The following is a 21,560-nucleotide window of genomic DNA, read 5'->3' as shown; positions in this document are numbered from 1 at the left end:
AGAGCATCTCAGGGGATGAAGAACTCCTTTTAATCTGACTTGACCTGACTTGTTCCTAGTCTGGAACATTTAAACCCCCTCCTGTAATAAACCAAGGGCTAACTTGAGCTATTGTTTGTACAAAATCTTCAGCTGTCTTCCTTGTTACTTCCGTGCCTTGTTGTCTTAAGAGTTTCATTTACTTTTTGAGGTTTTCAAGTCACCTCTTGCCTCTTTATACTTGCTAATCTTTTGGAGGGTGTCCCTCAGAATAGCTCTGGGGATGAAAAAAAAAAACACATTACCTTCCCCAATATGATCCGGATGGAGAGACCCCGTTCACGAATCCCCACTTTCCAGATCTCAGTGGGACCTACACTTGCCACACTGCAGGCACAGCCTGGATAGCCGAGATTGGCAGGGGGGTGCCGGGATTGAGACACGGAGGCTTCTTTTCAGGTGAAAGAAGAGCAACCTTTATTTTGCCCCAAGTTAAAGCCTTTTATACCTCTACTGCTTCTGAGGAAAACCACTGGCCAGAAAGATTACAAACATCCTTGTCAATTACAGACCACAAGGAAGTTCCGCCTTTGGTCAGGGGGAGTGAGGGCAGCTAGATCACAACACGTATCTACTGGAGAAGACTACTTACTTGGACATGGATTTAAGCCAGTAGAAAGTCATTGTTAATTGGCTGGTGACTATACCTGGTGGTTCCCAGTGTAGCCCGGAACCTTTTTCAGGGTGAACTTGTAAGTACAAAAACTCTCGTTGATGTCATATCTCAGCAAGAACTGCTAATCAGAAGGAGAGCTACAGAAGCCAAAAGCAAGGTCAGTACATTTAGAGACTTTCCAACAACAATGGACTTTGATGAATGACCTTTGTTTTCATTTGGTCAGGTGCTGCTGCCTACCTGCTGGACCATGCTGGATTCCTGCTGGGTTCCGTGGCCTGAGTAGTTCTTTCATCATGACGGCTGGTGTGTTCAATTCCGAGAGCCTGCTAAGGTCTGGGGGCCTGTTACAAAGAAACACACAGAACTGTAATGACGCCAAACACACGCTGTATGACAATTTTTCTGGAATAAGTATGAAGAGCAATTGATCTATAGACAGCATATTGGTTGTTGCTATGGTGGGAAAGCTGTGAGGAGTCGTCTGAATGAGCTTGGGGTTTCCTTTTGGGGTGAGGATGATGAAGATGATGAGGCCCAGCACCATGGTAAACACTTTTAATCCCAGAACTAGGGAGGCAGAGACAGGGGATAGGTTTGTCTGCAGACTACGTTCCAAAACAGCCAGCACTACAGAGAAAAACTTTGTCTCAGAAAGCCTAGAGAGACGGCTCAGCAGTTAAGAGGGTTAAGAGTACTGGCTGTTCTTCCAGAGGACCTGGGTTCAATTCCCAGCAACCACATGACAGATCATAATTGTAACTCCAATTCCAGGGGATCTGACATTCTCATACAGATACACAAGCAGGCAAAACACCAATGCACATAAATAAATATTTTAAAAAGAATACTCAAAAAAAAAAAAAAAACGGAGCCAGGCGGTGGTGGCGCACACCTTTAATCCCAGCACTCGGGAGGCAGAGGCAGGCGGATCTCTGTGAGTTCGAGACCAGCCTGGTCTACAAGAGCTAGTTCCAGGACAGGCTCCAAAACCACAGAGAAACCCTGTCCCAAAAAAAAAAAAAAAAAAAAAAAAAAAAACAGATGATGGTGATGATGATGGTGCTTAAACAGTATTACGAATATACTGTATGCCATGGATTTGTGGCCTTCAGTATGGTGCCTTTACAATGTCATTCATCTGTTTAGTTAGGGTTGTTTTGGTTTTGGTTTTCAGTGTTGGGAATGCAATCCAGGGCATCCTGCATGCATGACTAGAGTTCAACCTACATCATCAGCCCTAAGAAATAAATAGATAAATAAAGCACCTAGCTTCTACAGTGAGAAAACACCTCAGTTAACAAGTGTAACCAACACAAATAGACTCAGAGGAGAATTATTCTTTTTTTTAATTAATTTATTTATTATGTATACAATGTTCTGTCTGCATGTATGCCTGCCCACCAGAAGAGGGCACCAGGTCTCATAGATGGTTGTGAGCCACCATGTGATTGCTGGAAATTGAACTCAGGACCTCTGGAAGGGCAGCCAGTGCTCTTAACCTCTGAGCCATCTCTCCAGCTGGAGGAGAATTATTCTTCCCACCCCTCGACTTCTAATGAAAAGTAATAAGAATGCAAGCAGGCGTGGTTCTGGGCCCGTCATGCCTTTCACTGCCATTTTCTCTCATTGCCTCTCCTTGTTCAAGGAGTCTTCTAAGGTCAGGCCCTGACTACTTATTGTTCCTTATGGGAAATGGCCAAGATGCTAATGGACTCTTGGATGTCCCCAGCACCAAAATCACCGTGAGTCAGCACCGCATACAATGCTCTTTTGTGAGCTCTCTGTTGCCTGGGCAGTGCAGGCTGGGCAGGATAGTGTGGGAGGGGCCATCATCAGAGGAGGCTCTTTCTGCCTCCAGCAACAGATAGAATCTCAGTCCCTTGGGGAGCTTATCATTGGGGTTTATGGCATTTCCTCAAAATGTCAGTGCTTTCTTTGTGGCATAGAACATTAAGTACAGGTCACAGAAGAGAACTCCCACTTCCTGTGACATTTACCACTGAGTACCACTGCTGAGGTGCAGGGGGACATTTGCAGTAGAAGAAGCTCCCCTTGAGATGCTTGCTGTGGGACAAAGTGACAGCACTGGTTATATGGTCTGAGAGGCAGGCTTAAAACTCAGGTGTGGTGGAACGCTAAGGTCTATCGCAGGGGAGAGTAAACTGGGTTTGTACTTTTCTTTTTTTCAGAACAAAGTTAAGTTTATGCAGGGTGATAGTGACTGTACCTGGTTTTGTGGAGCCAGACTGAAGCACCACTACACTCACGACTTCTGAATGAACCCAGCTGCCCTAAGGGAAGGTCCCACCATCACCTTCTTCTGATGTTAGATGCAGCCTTTAGTTTAGTGCTGACCAGAGAAATGGTGTCGACTCAGAACTTGACTGTCCGGCTTCAAAAGGCACTGGATTTTGGGTTATGTTGGGCGTGAACCCTTTTCGCTTCTAAAGATGGTATCTGGCTCTTCCCAACCACTGTAATTTGATGTGGCAAGATTGTCATCTCAGAGTCTACATTATAGCAGCTGCTTTTTGTCACGTGGTTCGTCTTTGTATCTTTGAAGTCTGAGATCAGAAACCACATCACTGTGGAATTAAACAGAATACAGTAGAGTGTGTCCTTCGACCAAAGCACCTTCCCCGGTGCTTTCTTAGTACATTTTCACTTGACTCTCAGTCTTGAAACAACAGAGCACCAATTACTCCTTTCATTTAGTGTTTCCTATCAGACATGACCCATAAGCCATAAAATCACTTTTAAAGTTTATTTAAAGGTTAGTAAACCAGGGCTATGGTAAACGGGGAGGGTTATGGTAAACCAGGGCTACGGTAAACAGGAAGGGCCATGGTAAACCAGAGAGGGCCATGGTAAACCAGGGAGGGCTATGGTAAACCAGGGAGGGCTATGGTAAACCAGGAGTATGGTAAACCCGGGAGGGCTATGGTTAACCAGGGAGGGCTATGTTGGTTCATGGCACTCAGGATGCAGAGACCGGTGGATCTCTGAGTTTGAGGCCAGCCTGGTTTACAGAGAGGGTTCAAGGACAACTGGGGCTACACCCTATCTCAGAAAAACAAAAATAGAAAAAATAAAATTTATGATTAGCTATTTCTAGCATATATTTGCTGCGCGGGGCAACCATCAAACTTGAAAATGTTCATTACTTACCACAGAAGAGGGCTCATTACTTTCCGTTCTTCTCTGGCCTCTGGTAACTCCCACTCTGTCTTCTGACTCTAGATTTGCCTATTTCAGACATTTCGTTTAGAGTCATACAGTGTCTTGTGTCTAACTCAGAAAAATGCTGAGTCTCGTACTCAGTTATGGTTGAGGAATCCTGCACTGTATGAATACACCACATTATGTCCAGACATCTGCTGCTGTCATTTCGGACTGTTTCTGCTTTTGCACCATTATGTAATAGTTATCAACACTCACGTACAAGTTTTTGTGTGGACACGTTTCCATGCTGCGGATGGGCACCTAGAAGTGGGTCGGTGAGCTGGTAGCTGTATGCTGTTAACTCTGGGAGACAGCTGATACCTTCCAGAGATGTAGCCTCGGATTTCTGTCCGTGGATGTGACTTTCTGTGCACGTCCTCACCAGCAATTGGTGTTTACTCTGATTTTCCACTACTGCAGCGTTAGATGAAATGGGGGGTTTCCTTATGTGACTTAGTGTAAACTGAGGGCTACGGAACCAAGTACCCTCGTGTACTTACCGTCCCTCTGTGGGTCTTTTTTTCGTTTTGTTTTTATGAGGGTTTCTCTGTGTAGCTTTGGAACCTGTCCTGGATCTCACTCTAGACCAGGCTGACCTCAAACTCACCAAGATCTGCCTGTCTCTGCTTCCTAAGTGCTGGGATTAAAGGCATGTGTCACCACTGCCCAGCCAAATACCTTATTTTAATACCAGATATTATTATTATATATTTATTATTATATCTTCATTGTCTTATTGTTGACGTGTAAGGGCTCCTTTGCTCTGGGTCTAGAGTATTGGATCCGGCTCAGTCCTGCTGACAGCAGAAGACACTCGTTTCATACTAAGCATTAGGCTCTGAGCACAATCTGCCTTTTCAATCTCCTGATACTACCTTGTGAAAGACAAGAGTCTCGGTGTTGATGAAACCTGGTTCATATACTTAAAAACGTTCATTGCTTGTATTTTTCTACCATATTTAACAAATTATTGCCCTGCCTTATGGTTTAATCTTGCTAGGATCTTAACCTACTTTTAGCCTCATTCAAAACACACAAAAAACAGTATTTATTATTGTCTTCTTGAACAAGGAAAGGGAAGTAATAGCTGACCTGGCTCTTAAGGACTGGCAAAGATTCAACATACAGTCTGTTTCTGGGTGTTCAGAATGACTGAGTCTTATTGTGTTCCAGGGACTGAACCTTCGTTGATTTAGGGGCTCCTTCATGACAGACACACTACTAAGCCACCCCACCACCCAGCCCTCCCCTTTACTTCTTTAAATTTTGAGGCAGTCTCACTGGGTTGCCTGGCAGGCCTTGAACTTTGAAGTCCTCTTCCCTCACCCTCCAAACAGCCCGATGACAGGCCTGCACCACAGCCTTCTAAGAGTCCTTTAGACTAAGGCAAAAGTAGATCAGCTGAGGTGAACTGCGCTGGTATTGGCTCTGCGTACTCTCAGAAGTCCAGATGTTGGCTGGGAAGATCCTGTGAGTAAGCAGGCATTCTACAATTTGTGTGTTCCTTTTTTTTTTTTTTTGTACATAAGTAGCCTCAGAGAAAGTAGAAAAGGCTAAAGGAAAACATGGGAAAGCAGAGCCCATTACAAAAACCCTCCCTGGGATGGCTGGGTTCTTCGGGCTACTAGAGTGAACCAGCAGGCCCAGAAGCTACCCAAGACAGCACGTTCTTGAGGTAAGAATGAGCTGGAGGAAGATCTGCTCTTCAGGCACTGTTGGTTAGAACTATTTGACCATGAGAGACACGGGAACCTGGCACTTCTTCAAGCCAAGGAGTCAGCTGGTGATGTTTTTGATTTAACGCCAACTGACTACTGGTTTCCTGTTGCCGGAACTGAACCTCGAATTACACCTTAGAAAGGCAGAGCAGGTTACTGGGGTCTGCCTCAAACCTCGTGGCTTCTTCTCTCAAAGGCGAGGGACACGGGTGGGGTAGCGAACTAGGCCCCGGGAGACTGTGTCCCAGTCACAACACCATGAGCCGCATTGCAGTCAGATCCATTTCATTTTATTATGAACAAACACAACCTCAGATGAGCGGAAATACGTTCAGAGTTGGTATTAATGAGAATTATTAGATCACAAAGAACTACTGTTGCACGTGATAAAGGGAAACTCCCACCCAAGGAAGGAAATGGCGTCCTGCAGGTTTTCATAGCAGTGAGCATACATCACCTAACGTATCCACTCACTCTCGGGAGAGAACGACGGAGAGTAACAATGTCATCTGGGGCATAGGCACGTGTCAAGTCCATGGTGGACGCAGTTACTATAAAAATGTGCAGGACTTAAAATACTCTGCGGAGGATCCCCGTGGGTTTTTATAAAGAGAGCATCTAGCCATGCTCAAACCTACCCACTGAGGTAGGGCAGGATTGTTATCCCAGTTTCACAGACGTGATACTCAGTCACATCACTCAGTGACAGGCCCAGTGCTATGGTTTGAGTTTGTCCCATAGTTCATGGGTTGGAAACTTCATCCCCAATGCAACAGTGTTGGCAGCTGGGATCGTTAAGAGCTGATTAGGTCGGGAGGGCGCTTCCCTCATTAACACTCTTATCCAAGGAGTGAACTCGTTACTGTTGGAGAGGGACCTGTTAAAACATTGAGAGTGGTAGGAGGCCCTGGCCTGCACCACCAGCGTAACATGGCCACCACTTTCTTAACTTTATCCTACTAACCTATTTCAACTAAAGACGACGCTCAGGATACTAGCAAACCATGAAGAAGAGCTTTCTCTTTAAATGCTACAACCAGCGTTTAATCTTAAAACAAAGAGCAAAACCTCCAACTCACAGGCGTTCAAATTACTTCCACCATCCATCAGCTATGGGCACTTCATCCAAACAGCCCTAAGAAAAGTTCCCAAAACGAAGCCCCGAAAGGGAATACTGCAAATTAATGTACAGTGAGTCCTCCAGCCAGGCCAGTTGACACTTGCCACATTTTACAGGCTCACAGCAACAGATTAGAGAAGAGGTAAGGCACCCGAGTCAGATTTTAGCGTGTCCACAAGGTGAGGACTGTTAGAAAGTCCCTCCATCAGATCTTAGTTCCTTAGTAATGTGTCACTTGATCTGAGCTTTAAAATCTTGAAAGTAGTATTCCTTAGTGAGCTGGTACACCCTTCTCCACCGACCCAAACATAATGGAGTCCCCAGCCACAGCATGGTTCAGCTCCATGGGGCAAGCTGAGGAGAAGGTTAAACGGGCACCTGCTAACCAGTGAAGCTAACGTCACCCAAAAGGCATTTCCAAGGAATAGGGCCACAGGTCAGCAAATGCACTGTCATCTTCCAAGAGCTCTATTTTAATGAACAGCTAAAGGATAAGGCTGCTTTCATGTGGGCACACAGAGGTCCTGAAGCCTCTCTACTCCACTCACACAGGAAGGCTGTTCCCCCACCACTGGGGCTCAGTGGGATAGATAGCATTCGGTACACGACACAGCCAATCTAATAGAGCAGACCCACACTTCTGCCTCGTTGACTGAGCTACAGGGACAGTTTGCTGAAACGTCCACGGCATCTCAGATGTTTTATCTTAGCTAAAGCTTTGCAGACCATGGCTCCACGGATAAGGGATTCCAAATGAGGCACTTAAGAACGCGACCTTGGTTCTTGTGCTTCCCATTTAGCTGACAAGTCCTCCTCCAAGCACGACAGCATCATGCGAGAGGGCTGATCAGCCCAAGGAGCCTTGCTGAACATGCAGGGAGCACTGAGCACGCTCTATCCTGCCTCACATTGAGGCTAGAGTAGGAACTGTGTCTCGCCCGCCCTGTCCCTGGTGCACTGGCACAAGGGTGGCATTTGTTTGGGAATGACTCATGAGACAAAGAGCCTCTCTGAGTCAGGATGTTTCTAGAAAGTTTGCCAAATTTTTCTTGACCATTTCCAGAGCGCCAGCAGTCTGAGGGATAGAGGTGGAGGATCTGCAAGCCACAGGGAAGGACAGCCAGCTCTACTTACTACTGATGCAGTATCACATCCCTGCGCAAGGAAGCGGCTGGGACTGCCCATCTACTGCCTGTAAACACACAGGACATTTCTGCCTAGAGCAAGACTAAATGTCAAAGGGGAAGAAGAAAAACACACCCACAACCAAAACCACAAAAGTGGGTAGGAAAAAGAAGCAGACGTGGTAGAGCTCAGAGACAGGGCCATGTGTCCCAGGCAGAGTCCTCCATGTAGACTGGATGGTCAGTCAATACTGTAGGAGAAGCCTTATGACAAAGATCGAAGAGGGAATATCTAACCTGTCTCACTAGAGCACCCCAAAACTTTGAAGTCCCCTGGCAATGTGTGCCCGGAAGGTTTTCCTTTGGAAAGTTATTAGGAGCTGCCTGTGGTATCTCCCAGCTTCTCCAGCGGCTGCCCAACATGGGAGGAACAGGCAAAGTGTTCAGTAACTCTTTTCAGAGGGAAGCACTCCAAATGAGTATTTGCAGGTTCCAGGATAGACCTTAAGTCCAACTCTATAAATGCTTCCACTATTGGATGCATGAAAATGCCACAGCCACCTTAATTTATGGGAGCAACCAACGGAGAGCAGGAATTAAAAGTGGGGTGCGCAACTCACAGAACGCTCAAAACTATGAGTGACTGCCCTCATCAGTTTCCAACACGCCTCACCCGAAGACTTCTCGCTCTGCTTGTCCTTTTAATCGCTTTATTTATTTACTTATTTTAGACAAGGTCTCACTATCTAGAGAGCCACCTACCTCTGCCTCTCAAGTGCTGTGATTTAAGGCATGTGCCACCCACCACACCTGGCCCAAGCCTGGTCATTAAAAGAAAAGAAAATCCTTTTTCAGTAGAGACCAGTTTCCCTACAAACGGTTGTTTACCTTTTTTTTTTTTTTTTAAATCATCAACCTAAACTACACGGAGATACTGACATGTGTTACTGTATTCTAGTGTCACCAAGTTCCATGGATGTCACCTACTCAGAATTAGGAGAGGAGGCATGCTGTGTGAAAAGGCTCCCGTGCCTCCGCTAGGCAAGAGCTGAGCCGGATCACCAAAGATCCCCCTCTCCCACACCTCTGATGAACCACAGCCTGCATGTTGAATTTGGCCCCTTAAGATTTACCTTCCATTTCCTCTGGCAAAGCCTGGGCTAAAAATAACAGGAGAAACCTCTGAAGATTTTCTTGCATCTCTAACTCAGAACACAGCTTAAGAGGTGGGGTGGAGGCACAAACCTGTACTTTTAGACCCTTGGAAAGTCAGTATGCATTGCAAGGTGAACACTGACCCATAGCAGAGCAGCTGCTGGCTTGGGAGGCAATGAGAAATGAGGTCAACGGGGACAAAGCAAAGAAAAAGACAACGGGAAAAGAAAAGAGAAGGTTAGCATCGAAAGGGAAGAGCCGTTGACTTCCAATACGTGTCCATTTTACAATACTGTACCAGAATGGGTTAAGGTCATCACTTTAGCGTCTGGGGAGCAATACTCAGTAGTTAATTAACAGAACATGAAGCCTCTGCCAAGCTGGCTTTTGGAACAGAAACCGGAAGATTCCAAGCTCAGCCACTCTTGCAGCTCCCATCGCCAGTTCTTTTCATCCTGGCCAAGACAGCGGCCTTAGATACTTTCTTCCGGTCGTAAGCCAGGCCCAGGAGAGCCATGCAGTCGATGAAGAAGGTCGTGAAGTTGACGTGCCAGCGGTACTCACTGGCAGAGTAGTCGTAGGGGAAGGCATGGTGGTAGTTGTGGAAGCCCTCGCCTGGAAGAGAAGCACGGGGAGCAGTTAGGGGGCTCGGTGACTCCTCTTACCCAGTGGCTTAAACCTTGGAGAAGCAGACTATGCGTGAATGGATAAATGCAGTATCTTTTCCTCTGAGGAAACAGACACCCTCAAAGGCATCACGGTTCCATTTATATTATGGGATCTATATATCTTATCCAAATTACTCTGTTTCTAAGAGGATCTTAGCACTATAGAGTGTAGATAATATATTTCAAACATGAATTAAAGACACGAGCAAGGGCTGGAGAGATGGCTCAGTGGTTAAGAGCACCGCCTGCCAAGCTGGCTTTTGGAACAGAAACCGCCTGCCCTTCGAAGGTCCTGAGTTCAGTTCCCAGCAACCACATGGTGGCTCACAACCATCTGTAATGAGATCTAGTGCCCTCTTCTGGCCTGCAGGCATACATGCAGACAGAATACAGAGAATACTATATACATAGATTTAAAAAATTAAAAAATAAAGACACGGGCAAAGGTTGGCCCCTGAAAAGAGGGATGTATGTAAGTTATAAAAAGGAAAATATTTTAAATTTATTTTTAGTATTTGAATGTGTATATACACACGCACACACACCATAGCAAGTATATGGAAGTCAGAGGACAATTTGTACTTCTACTTTGTGGGTCCCAGGGATCAAACTCAGGCTGGCCAGGCTTGGCGACATGCCTTTACCTGCTGAACCATCATGCCAACATAGAAAAGATACTTTTAGTAATATCCAACACAGTCGAAGTTAATGAGCGCTATACAAAGATGAGCACCAATCTGAACAGTGTGGTTGAATGATCAATGTCTGTTATGGCTAAAGAAAAGCAGCCAAGGGTCAGCATATGGAACACTAACTCGCGGCCTCTGTCAAACTCTCTTCTTGGAAAGGACAGGAAGATGTGGGCACAGATAGCAGAGGCACACGCTCACCCATCCTGACACCCAGGACTGGATTTATAGGCTGGATCAACTACGATCAAGTCATCTGATAGGATTCCCCAAGCAATGTTGTGGGGAGGGGAACTCGAGCACAGAATAGAAGAAAAGAGAAAAGCAAAGGACAAGCGAGAAGAGGCTGGTAGGGAGCGAGAAGGCACATGTGCTAATGGCCACCCCACGGACATCACTAACAGATGCCCCACGTTAAAGTACACTACACAGATCAAAGTGCAGCATGGCTAAATAAAAACATGACTTACATTCGTGGAAATACCCTGCTTTTCTCTTCATGATCTCCGCCTCCCCTGGGGCAGGGGATCAACCTTTCCACAGAAGTTACGGCCTCTCAAAAGGCTCCCCCAGTAAAATCACCCCCCAGGGTTATAGTAGGACATATACACAAATCGGATCATTCTGACTCCTCTGGCTCCTGGCCAAGCATCTCCAGCAACAAGCCACCAGATACAATCACGCTGGGGACTTACCCACGGCTCCCATGGAAACCAGGATATTCTCCCGAGAGCTAATGTTCTTGTCGTAGGGGCGATAGCCATAGAGGTGGGCGGCACTGTTCACCAGCCAGGTGGCGTTGAGCACCACGGCATAGCGCAGGAAGGTGCTGACACACAGGCTGTTGAGGAAAGTTTCACCCCAGAAATACCAGGGCACCAGTGTGGGCAGGATGAAGCACATCAGCAGGAGACCGGGCTTGTAGTACCTACAATGAGACTGCACGTGAGAGCCTGGAGAGAGGACGCTCACACTTCCATCAACTGTCCACTCCTGATGGGCAGGGCTATTTCTCCCCAACACCATGATTAAAGAGCAGCAGGAATCAGACACACACACACACCAAAAAAACATGGGAGAAAATGTGAGAGCAAATGCTGTTATCTCACTGTTTAGATGGGGCAGCGTGGACGCCATACATGACCGTCGTTATCACAGCCGCTTCCTGAGCAGCTGTAACCTGCCTCTGTGGTCCGCTCTCACGACCAGGGTCTCAGGTGTGTTAGGTGTAGCATGTGGTGTCATGCCGCTATTCCTGCTACCAGCATTCTGAGCTCTGCTGGCCCACCCTGAAACACTCTGGAGTGTCCCGGACCAACTGCAGGCCTCTGACCCTATAGCAACACTAGCTCTCTGCATCTCGTAGACCAGATACTCCAAGGGAACGTATCCCTCCCTGGTCCTTCAGTAGCCATGTCTTCACTTTCACAGCCCCGCAGCAAACTCCTTTCCTCAGCTTTGACCTCTGCTCCCCTGGCTTAGGTCTCTTCCTACCATCTAACTGCCCCTCCATGAGTGGGCAACAGCCCCATGCTGCGAGAGGACCTTTAGTAACTCTGCTGGTAACTTTGCTACTTTTCAATCTGCACGTAAGACTCCAAAAGAAGGGCACCAGCAATGCCTTGGCCGCTCTTCTTATCTCTCACACCTAGTACTTCAAGCAGAGGAACATTCCTGGAACATTCTTGAGGCTTTTGCTCACGACGCTCTGCCTACACAGTCCGCCTCTGAACCACCTGTGATGTCTCTGTGCAACTGTGGATTCCACGCCACTTCCCCTAAGCCCTTCCCGAACATCAGAGAGCAGTGTCCCTGCTCTTTGTATCTGTCCGGTATAGACATATCCTGGCCTGCATGACGATAACTATCAGGCTACTCAGCTTATCCCTCTGTCCCCTGCTAGGCTACCAACTCCGTCAAGAGAAGGTCTCAGTTACACACAGTTCTCTGTCCTTTGTTTTAGGGTAATAAACAGTGTCTTGTTTTGCTTTGCATTTAACTGGTTCCAATCAGATAAAATTAGTTTACCTCTGTGGCCCATAGGAAATTAAAAATAAGTTTTAAAATTATCTAAATATTTAGACCCAACACGTCACAACTTTAATTTTATAATTCTTAAGAAAAAAGGCCAAGAGTAAACCCCACATTCCCAGGGTCACCCCTTTTCACTCACCTCCTCTGGAACATGACCAGCTTCTCAGCTTTAAGGTCAGACATGTCCAGTTTTCCGCCCTTCTCTTTGACAGCCGGGTGTTTGCGCACGAGCAGCCAGCCCACGTGAGAGAAGAAAAAGCCACGCCGGGAATTATGAGGGTCAGCGTGTGTTTCTGAGAACTTGTGGTGGGCGCGGTGATCTCGGGCCCATTCATACACGTCATTCTGAGGGAACAGGAAAGAGAACCCCAGTATTGAGGAGAAGCCCTTTTGGGGGAATGCAAGGGCCCAGAACTCCCAGTATGATACACAAAACCCTCAGGACTCTTGGCTCAAAAATATGCATGGGAAGAAAGTGAGGGGTTCTCCTCTGTTCCACTTGTGTTAGAACTAAGGACATACAGAGGCTGGCAGTGGTGACACACACCTTTAATTCCAGCACTTGGGAGGCAGAGGCAAGGTCAGCCTGGTCTACAGAGTTCCAGGACAGCCAGGGCTGTTAGACAGAGAACCCCTGTCTTGAAAAACCAAAAAGGAAGAAAAATACATGCAGAAAAGCAACTTAAAGTCCCAGAACATAGATACAGCACAGCCTCTTGCTGAGACTGTGAGGAAGGGAGGAAGGGAGGGAGGGAGGGAAGGAGGGAGGGAGGGAGGGAGCAGGCTTGTCACAACCTTCACGTTTCATTAACGAGCTGGTGGATTCCCTTTTTTAAAGTTCATCTTATGTGTGTGTGACTATAGATGAGTGTGTGGTCAGAGGACAACTTTCAGAAATCACTTCTGTCCTTCCACACAGCAGGCTCTAGGGATCAAGCCCAGGTCATCAGGCCTGCAGAGAAAGCATCTTAACCACTGAGCCATCTTGATTATCCACACAGCAGCTTTTCAAACAGACTATGGGACATGGTGCACGTGAAGCGTCTTCAGGCTCAGAGTACGAGGCAAGTGGCCTTGGGTCCTGGGGTGCTACTCTGTCGAAACAGGCGAGGCATGCCATCCAAGGCCAGCACTAACGCAGGAGCACAGTCCCACTTCTAAAGGACCCCTGGACTTATCTGGATTCGAAAGTATACCAGTGTCTCTTTCTTCCCTCTGTCCCCCAAGAATCTTGTAAAGTTGCTAGGCCAGAGACAATCAGGCATATCTGGTGAGCAGCTCAAATCTTAACGAGACAGAGGGTACTAATTTGGTTTCCCGGGGTCCTCTTGCTGCAAATGAAGCCCACCACTGGCTATCCTGTGTCCTTAAAGCTTAGGAGCCACAAGGGTCCCCTACCATTTCTCTGTCCTTGCTCTGTTTTACTTCCCACCATTGCCTCACTCAGGAATGCAGTGTGGACAGAGCCCATCTCTGGGGGTCTCCTCATCTACAAAGGGGCAGTAACAGTATCTGCTACCCCAATCGGCATTGAGGACTTAGTCTATGTTAAAACAAGAGTGTCCCAGGTCTACGAGAGATGACCTCTGTCCCACTGTGATGTAGTCTGAGATAGTTCACTTGGTGTATGAGTGAGCTGTTCACCTATGGTTCAGGAAACCAGGGACAGCACCCAGCTCGTGCCCCATCCTTTATACTGAAGACCCACCACAGCCACACTGTGTGACACCACAGGGACCTGGAGAGGAAAACAGCACCTGGGGACCCTTTATTTCCCTTCCCAGTGACCCTACGGTATTTGGACTTTAATACTGAGTCTGCCCGAGACTAGAAAAGGCGATGATTGTCCTAAGATCCATGACTGCCCATCATGGGAGTGGAGGCACAGCAACCCGCACCCACTTCTCACCTGGAAAGCCATGGTGTTGGCAATGATGAGGAAGAGCCTCAGGGGCAGCCGAGCCTTGTAAGTTCGGTGGCTCCACAGGCGATGGGCCCCGGCCGTGATCCCCAAGGCACTGATGACATAGTACAAATACGCTGTAGGACAAGAAAGTTGGGGTTATCACCAACAGGCCGGTTCCATGTGGGAAGTGTGCCAAAGACAGTTTGCTCGTACCAGTCAGCTTCTCGTTCAGCCTTTGGGGAAAGGTCGGGTTTACCCTGAAGCCCTGGGAAGCCTTGGTCTGTGAAACCTCAGAGATTTTACTACTGCTTTATGCCATCATCAATCACGAAGTCTATAAGGGCATCATCCTGGGGTTTATCTCCTTTGACCTCTAGCTGCCCTCTAAGATGTTCTGGTCAGGAAACTGCATTTCTCAACCTAGAACCCATACCCAGGGGAGTTTTTGAAGCAGTAGCCAGAGCAACTCGGACAATGACTAGTTAAGAGAAAATAAGCGGCGACACACTGAATAGCCAAGTCTACACGTGAGGCTTTTTCCAGGGGGACAAAACCATTTCAGTGCCGTAGCGGTGTAAGGCACAGTCAGGCCTCAGCCATCAGCAAGGATAATAAGAGCCTCCTATTCTCCACACCTTGAACAAGGTGGGTGCTGTTGGCACCATGCATTTCTGGTGAAGATATAGATTCTGTCTACTGTTTGAAGGTGCGTTTCCAGTTCTCCCATCCAGACCCTAAGATCTGTGTGCCCAGTTCCCGAGTCTCTCCTTGGCCATGCTCCTGTCTATGGGAAACACTCGAAGCTGGCAGATGAGCACTGCCTCACTGTCCTTGAGGCACTGCAAGTTCCGGAAGTGCCAGTCATGATGGAGAACTGGGGAAGAGAGCAGTTCACCCTTCTGCCCCCTCCATTGGTTGAACTAGGAAGCAGGGGCTGTGGCCTTGGTAGATATGGCCAGTACTGACTCCCTCCCAAGGAACATCAGGAAACAAAAGGCCACCAGGGGCTACAGAACTTGGTTGCCACTGGAGACACCACGCATTGCACAAACGGCTCTGTGCCCTTCTGCAGACAGATAAGTTTCCTAAGAACCCTCTCTTCTCTTTCCCCCGTTCCTGTCCCTCCCACAGGACCCAAAAGGTGCAACGGGACAGCAACCTATGGCAAGTTCTGGCCATACCTACGTTTGGAAAGATCCTAAGGTAACCCTAAGGTATCCCAGGAGGCTTTGGACAAAGCAGAAGCTGGGGGCGCACCAAGGAAACACCTGCATTCATTTCATGCCACAGACGACCCAGGCAAATTGGATCCAAAAGCACAGATAAGGTAATGGGAGTGAGGGGAGGGGTGGTGGAGGGTGCACCAGAGGACACGTGGATCCCACGCACAAGAGCCCAGATAGTCTGTTTGTTTGCTTTTGGAGACAGGGTTTCTCTGTAGTTAGAGCCTGTCCTGATCTGTAGACCAGACTGGCCTCGAACTCACAGAGATCCGCCTGTCTCTGCCTCTGAAGTGCTGGGATTAAAGGCGTGCGCCACCACCACTCTTGCTGAACCCAGATAGTCTTAAGCCTCTTCAATTCGCCTCAGTCTAGCACACAGGCGACTAAGATCCTGTCCCTGTCTCCCACAGAAAAGCGTACCCCGATAGTGGGTATGAAACATCTCATAGGTTTAAGTTCAGAAATAAACTGTGGGAGCTTGGCCCATTAGGCTATCTCTCACGGTGTTGTCAAAGACGTCTATTCAGAGTCCACGGAGGTACAGAAGACTCTTAAAACAGCCAAGACAGGAGCAAGGCCAGCAGGGCACACAGCTCTCTAAACACAAGGCCAGCAGGGCACACAGCTCTCTAAACAAGTATTCCAGTCCTACTCTCGATAAAGACGTGTTGTCAAGATTACGAGTGGAGAGCTGGAGAGATGGCTCAGAGGCTAAGAGCACCAGCTGCCCTTCCACAGGTCATGAGTTCAACTCCCAGCAACCACATGGTAGCTCACAACCATCTGTAATGATATCTGGTGCCCTCTTCTGTCTGTAGGCATACATGCCAGCAGCACACTGTGTGTACAATAAATTAAAAAAAAAATGAGTGGACTATCTGATACCTGGAAAAGTCTCAACACTTATAAGACCTTGACCAGTAGAGACAGAGGCAGCTAACACTACGGACAACCAGCTCTTCTATATATACACGGTCCTCCAAGGGAGCTTCCATTAGTATCTATACTCACAACTGCTCCCGAAAACCTCCCACTGTGCTGAAGAACCCCTTGCTCGTGGGCCCAGAGGGAGCAGCAAGAGGCTCTGATCTACAGAACCTTCCCGGTTCAAGGTTCAGAGGTGAAGCCACCTGCAGAGCACACGTGCGCCTCCAGGGGGCAGCACTGCTATCAACCTCCACCCGCGGATCCCCATGGAGCTGAGCTAGGCAGGTAGCAGGACACTCACACATCACAAGCATCTGAAGGCTGGGGCTGCTCTAGGCTCTATTCCCTGCCATGAGGCATGGGTTCGGTGTGGTATGGGGTTTGAAGGGGAAGGGTCCCTAGCGCTAGGTGAAGATAAGCAACTGCAGCAGACAGAGCAGAAGGTTAAACACTTTGGAGACCTTATTTGGATCTAAGACTGTTTGATGACTGGCTTGTGCCAAACCCTAGCACTCGAATACACAGAAGCCTGCTTCACCTTCCTCCAGGTCAACCAGCCTGCTCTGGCTGGCCAGAGAGGTCCAAGCCGTCGTTTATAAACCCCATCTGATCTCTCCTCCCTAATAGCATCCCGTGGCTCTGTCCCCTCGCTGGGCTCAACATGCTGCCTCCCATGAGGCCCGTGGTCTGGTTCTTGGTTCCAAAGTCCCCTAGACAGGGCCTGCTTCTTTTGTGGCGGGCAGGGCTGGGACAGGTGCCACCAGGTGACTCATACGGAAAAGCCTGTTCAGTGGCCTCAGCATCAATGTTAAGAGACTCTTAAAATTCAAGTGCCCCCATCCGAATCCCACTAGGCTTTTCCCAGCCCAGCTGGTCCATCGGAAACCAAAAAGAAAGGGCTGCTGCCTTGGGTCAGAGGCCACCCCGTTAAAAAGCAAGTAGAACTCTGAGGTACCGGCTCAAGACAAGGGGAGCTGCTCACCGAAGAGGCAGGTGTAGACCTTGCAGGAGGGAATCAGTGTGATCCCATACAGGGCCCCCAAGTGCAGCAGGGCCATGAGGATGATGTTTCTCCAGACGTACTGCAGCTTGGGCGGGGGACCCTCCTCATCCTGGTAGCTAGGGTCATATAAGTCATCTTTTAATTCAGGGCGAACGTCTGCTCCCCAGTGGTGAGGGTTCTTTTCAAACTTCTCTCCTCCGTTCTGCTGTCCCCCAGAGGGAGGCGCTGTGATTGTGGTGGTGGCTGAGTAAGAGCCAGAGATCTGCCAGGAGAGGGGGTAGAGAATTAGGACTGCAGACGCGTGGGGGCAGCAGGGGGTACTTTCCTCTACCGTAACTGCGGGAAGGATGCAACAGCCGCCCTACCCCAGTGCCAAGGCTGCATGACGGTGAAGTGTACCACGCAATGGAACAAGGGAAAGTTTCCTGCACTGCACAGACCGGCGGGAATAACCTTTATGCTGAAGGGGCAGGACAGATGTTTTATTAGCAGCACCCTTAGCAACTCACAAAGGAGACCCTGCAAGTATCGGAAAAAGGGTCAGGTTTCACTTTAAAGACCAAGAAACACAGTTGGGGAATCAAATGCCCTAAGTAAAAACCTGGCTATCATACGGTAGAGATGTAACCATTCAAGGCATAGAAATTCAGAAATTATGGCTAAATGCTCCCAGCTGCTCCGAACTCTCTCCAACCCCCAACCAGCCACCCACCTAGAAGTCCAATGCGCACCCGCCAACCTGAGAGGGAGGGGCCATCTGGGGAGAGCTCACCTCTTGCAATATGTGGGCCGGCATCTTGGCGTCCGGCGCGGGGGTCACGCTCCCAGGGATGAGGATGTGCAGCGAGCTTCAGACCTCAGGGACTGAGGGTGCTATCACAAAGTTTCTGCAGCCCACTGGTGCAGAAACCCTGAGCTCCCTGTACCAGCCCTGGGCCAGAGTTGGCAGTGGGGTAATCGTGTCCTGTATTTCCTTAGGTTCGTTTTATTGATCAATGACCAGGCACAAACTGAAAAGCTGGCTGGCCAAGGCAGCCACGGGCGGAGATAAGGATAGGAAATGAGAGCACGCCAAAATTGCAGCTTGCAGCCACCAGTGTCCAGGACTCGGAATACTGCAGACACCAACACCGCATTGTCCCATCCCCAGTCAGGCGGAGGGGGGAGATGCTAATGAGGCTTTCGTAAACTCCGGCTTATCATTGGCCGATGGGAATTTGGTACCACCTCGTCCTGCTGCTCTCATTGGCTCTGCACAATCTGCTGTTCCCTCTGCCTCCAACTCCTCCCCCCTCCTCCCTTCTTTTTCTGCCTTTTGGCTTCTCACCCATCCCCCGCTGGTTCTCCACCCAGCCCCCACCCTGCCACGGGGGCGCTTCGGCGGTCTTTCTGGGAGAGAGGACCCAATCTAGCAGTGGGGGTTGGCTTCCAGGCTAGGAAGACCCGGCAAGGTTGGGGAAGCCACGATAGCTCCGATCACTCATAACTCCATCCGGTCTTGGCATTTCCAGAGGCGCGTGGGAAGGGAAATGGCTACCACCAACAGAGAGCAAAGCGGAGCGGTGCCTGCAGGCCCGCCTCCCTCCCCAACTGGCGCCTCTGTAGACCCCGCTGGAACAATGACTCTGCCTTGCTCACCAGCTCCAAGATGCTTACCAGATAATATTCTGGTGCCATAATCAAGTTTTCAGAAATCAGTGGCCTGCCCCTTCCCACTAGGCTCACTGTGAGGGCACAGCGGCTATATCCAATCCCATCCCCTATCCTCATGCCTTCCGAAAGCACATGGCACCTTTGGGAGACTCTAACGTCAGGTTGGAATTTTGCAGTTTTTCTTTATGGAAAAGACCAGGAGACCGCAGGCCAGGCGGGACTCGTGTGTTGAATAGGAATAGGGAGAGGTGGCTGTTGAATGATTACTGCAAGCCTCGCTGTGACTGCGCAGTGGGTACTCCATCCTTCCGCTTTAAACCTGTGGCGTACACAGGTACACAGTTGAGACAGCTTGCGAGTGGTCTTCTCAGCCAGTAAGTGGTGGGGCAGGCTGAGCACAGCCATACGGAAAGGATGCTCTCAGCCCCTGCTCAGGACCCTATGACCCTTGGCTCGTTAGAGACCTCCCCTTCATGGGCCCCTCTTCTCTGGGTCTGTGTTAACTCTATCAAGAGAGCCTGTAACCTGGCAGGCTATGCATTCACAGAGTCTGTTTCCAAAGGCAGGTCACCCTATTATTGTGTTGCCCACCTCCTCTAGGAAAAAGGGCACAATAGATATTGGGGCAGTACTCGAGAGATGCTGGGCATTTCCTGGGAGCAAAACAGACCTCTTGCCTCCTGATTCTCGGGGGCTTGCCAGCTCTCTAGTGACCAGATACCTCCATTCCAGACCTGGCTGGCTCGCCAGTGCTAGCTAGGAATGCTGACTGGTACCAGGTATTCTCAGCAAAGGGCAGTTGGGCTGGGGTGACTCAGAAGTGCTGACTGAAATTACCCAGAGGCGCTGCTACCCCTTGGGTTGTCTGTGTGATGTCTAATCTGCTTGCTTCTTCTACCAGCTGTGTCCTTGGCTGCTAAAACAAACACCCTTAGACTGTAAGGCATGTACAGGAGAAATCGGTGTCCCATGGTTTTGGAAGCCGGGCATCTACACCAAAGCACCAGCTGTCTGACATCTGCCAAGAATGGGCCATCTCTTCTCTGTCTTCAGTAGGGAGGGGATGAGCTTTGTCTCTGGGGTTTCTTTTTTTTTTTTAAAGAAGTTCAGTTGTGGGGCTGGAGAGATGGCTCAGTGGTTAAGAGCTTCCTTGCTCTTCCAAAGGTCCTGAGTTCAATTCCCGGCAACCACATGGTGGCTCACAACCATCTGTAAAGAGGTCTGGTGCCCTCTTCTGGCCTGCAGACATGCACACAGACAGAATATTGTATACATAATAAATAAATTTTAAAAAAAAGGTCAGTTGTATGGACGTGTGTGTGTGTGTGTGTGTGTACACATGCGTGCAGGTACTTTAAAAAAGCCAGAGGTGGTGGATCCCCTGGTGCTGGAGTTGAGCATCCTAACATAGGTGCTGAGAACCAAACTCTGGTCCTCTGGAAGAATAGCAAGTGCTCTTAACTGCTGAGCCACATCTCCAGCCCCTGGGATTTCTTTTATAATGACACTAATATCATCCATCATCAGGATGAAGGGTCACCTTCCAAGCCAGCGTTCTAAATACTAATGAGGTTTTTCCATAAGAGTTCAGATTTCAGGGGCTGGAAAGATGGCTCAGTGGTTAAGACCACTACTTGCTCTTCCAAAGGTCCTGAGTTCAATTCCCAGCAACCACATGGTGGCTCACAACCACCTGTAATAAGATCTGGTGCCCTCTTCTGGCTTGCAGACATACATGTAGACAGAATACTGAGAATACTGTATACATAATTAATAAATAAATCTTTATTTTTTAAAAAAAAGAGTTCAGATTTCAAAGTATGGCACTCTTTCGGGTAGAAGATGCAGGGTTTCCTTTGGGATGCCTTAATTGCTACGGAAGACAGCTCTACATCTGAGACAAACCTGCCCTTGCACTTCCTCAGCCTGCAGTCCACGGTGCTGCTGGCATTGATACCTAGGATTGGTTGGCGAAGTTACTTAAGCCAGTTGCTATTGCGGTCATTGTCTATCAGAGAAAGCTGGGGGAGGCCTGCCAAGACAGCCATGTAGAACAGGAGCCCTACATTTCTCTACAAGACCAGTTGCTGCCCTGGGGAAAAAGTTCTGGGAGCCGAGAAAAGGGCTGAGTTAGAGAGAATGAGTTCCAGGAAGAAAAAAGGTGGGAACAATGTAACTGTTGACAGAGGCAAGAGAGGACGCTGCCTGTTTCATCCCACGCATGCCAACTTCAAGACTTCCTGGGGGCAGCATGAGGCTTGGCATCAAGAAGTGAACATCAAGTTACCGGTACTAAGTGATGAACATCTGTCTGTAGCTGAGTTTGCAGTGATGCAGGTAAGAGCTATTTTGGTACAGTGCATGCTGGGAAGGTAGAGATGAGAGCTGTATCATTCCTGCATGAAAAAGGACACAAGGTGCTAGGGTAGTTTTTAATCTTGACCCCTTCAACCTAGGAGA

The 21,560-nt window shown here is 48.6% G+C and overlaps 2 protein-coding genes across 2 annotated transcripts in view; one reads left to right on the top strand and one right to left on the bottom strand.

The window, feature by feature from the left end:
* Window positions 1–21,560, top strand: part of Cwf19l1 (CWF19 like cell cycle control factor 1) — a 299,806-nt gene that overhangs the window by 100,545 nt on the left and 177,701 nt on the right. The window lies entirely within an intron of this gene.
* Window positions 5,867–19,230, bottom strand: LOC142850512 (stearoyl-CoA desaturase 2). The gene is made up of 6 exons (XM_075974184.1): window positions 18,220–19,230; window positions 17,427–17,709; window positions 14,298–14,428; window positions 12,528–12,733; window positions 11,050–11,282; window positions 5,867–9,612 (listed from the first exon to the last, which is right to left on the bottom strand). Exons 1-6 carry the CDS (start codon window positions 18,241–18,243, stop codon window positions 9,413–9,415), a joined length of 1,077 nt encoding a protein of 358 aa, XP_075830299.1. The 5' UTR covers window positions 18,244–19,230; the 3' UTR covers window positions 5,867–9,412.

The sequence above is a fragment of the Microtus pennsylvanicus genome, chromosome 5 (genome assembly GCF_037038515.1).
Source record: "Microtus pennsylvanicus isolate mMicPen1 chromosome 5, mMicPen1.hap1, whole genome shotgun sequence".
In the NCBI taxonomy this organism is placed as follows: domain Eukaryota; kingdom Metazoa; phylum Chordata; class Mammalia; order Rodentia; family Cricetidae; genus Microtus; species Microtus pennsylvanicus.
Note: the sequence above shows the minus strand (reverse complement) of the source record. Positions and strands in the feature narration are given on the sequence as shown.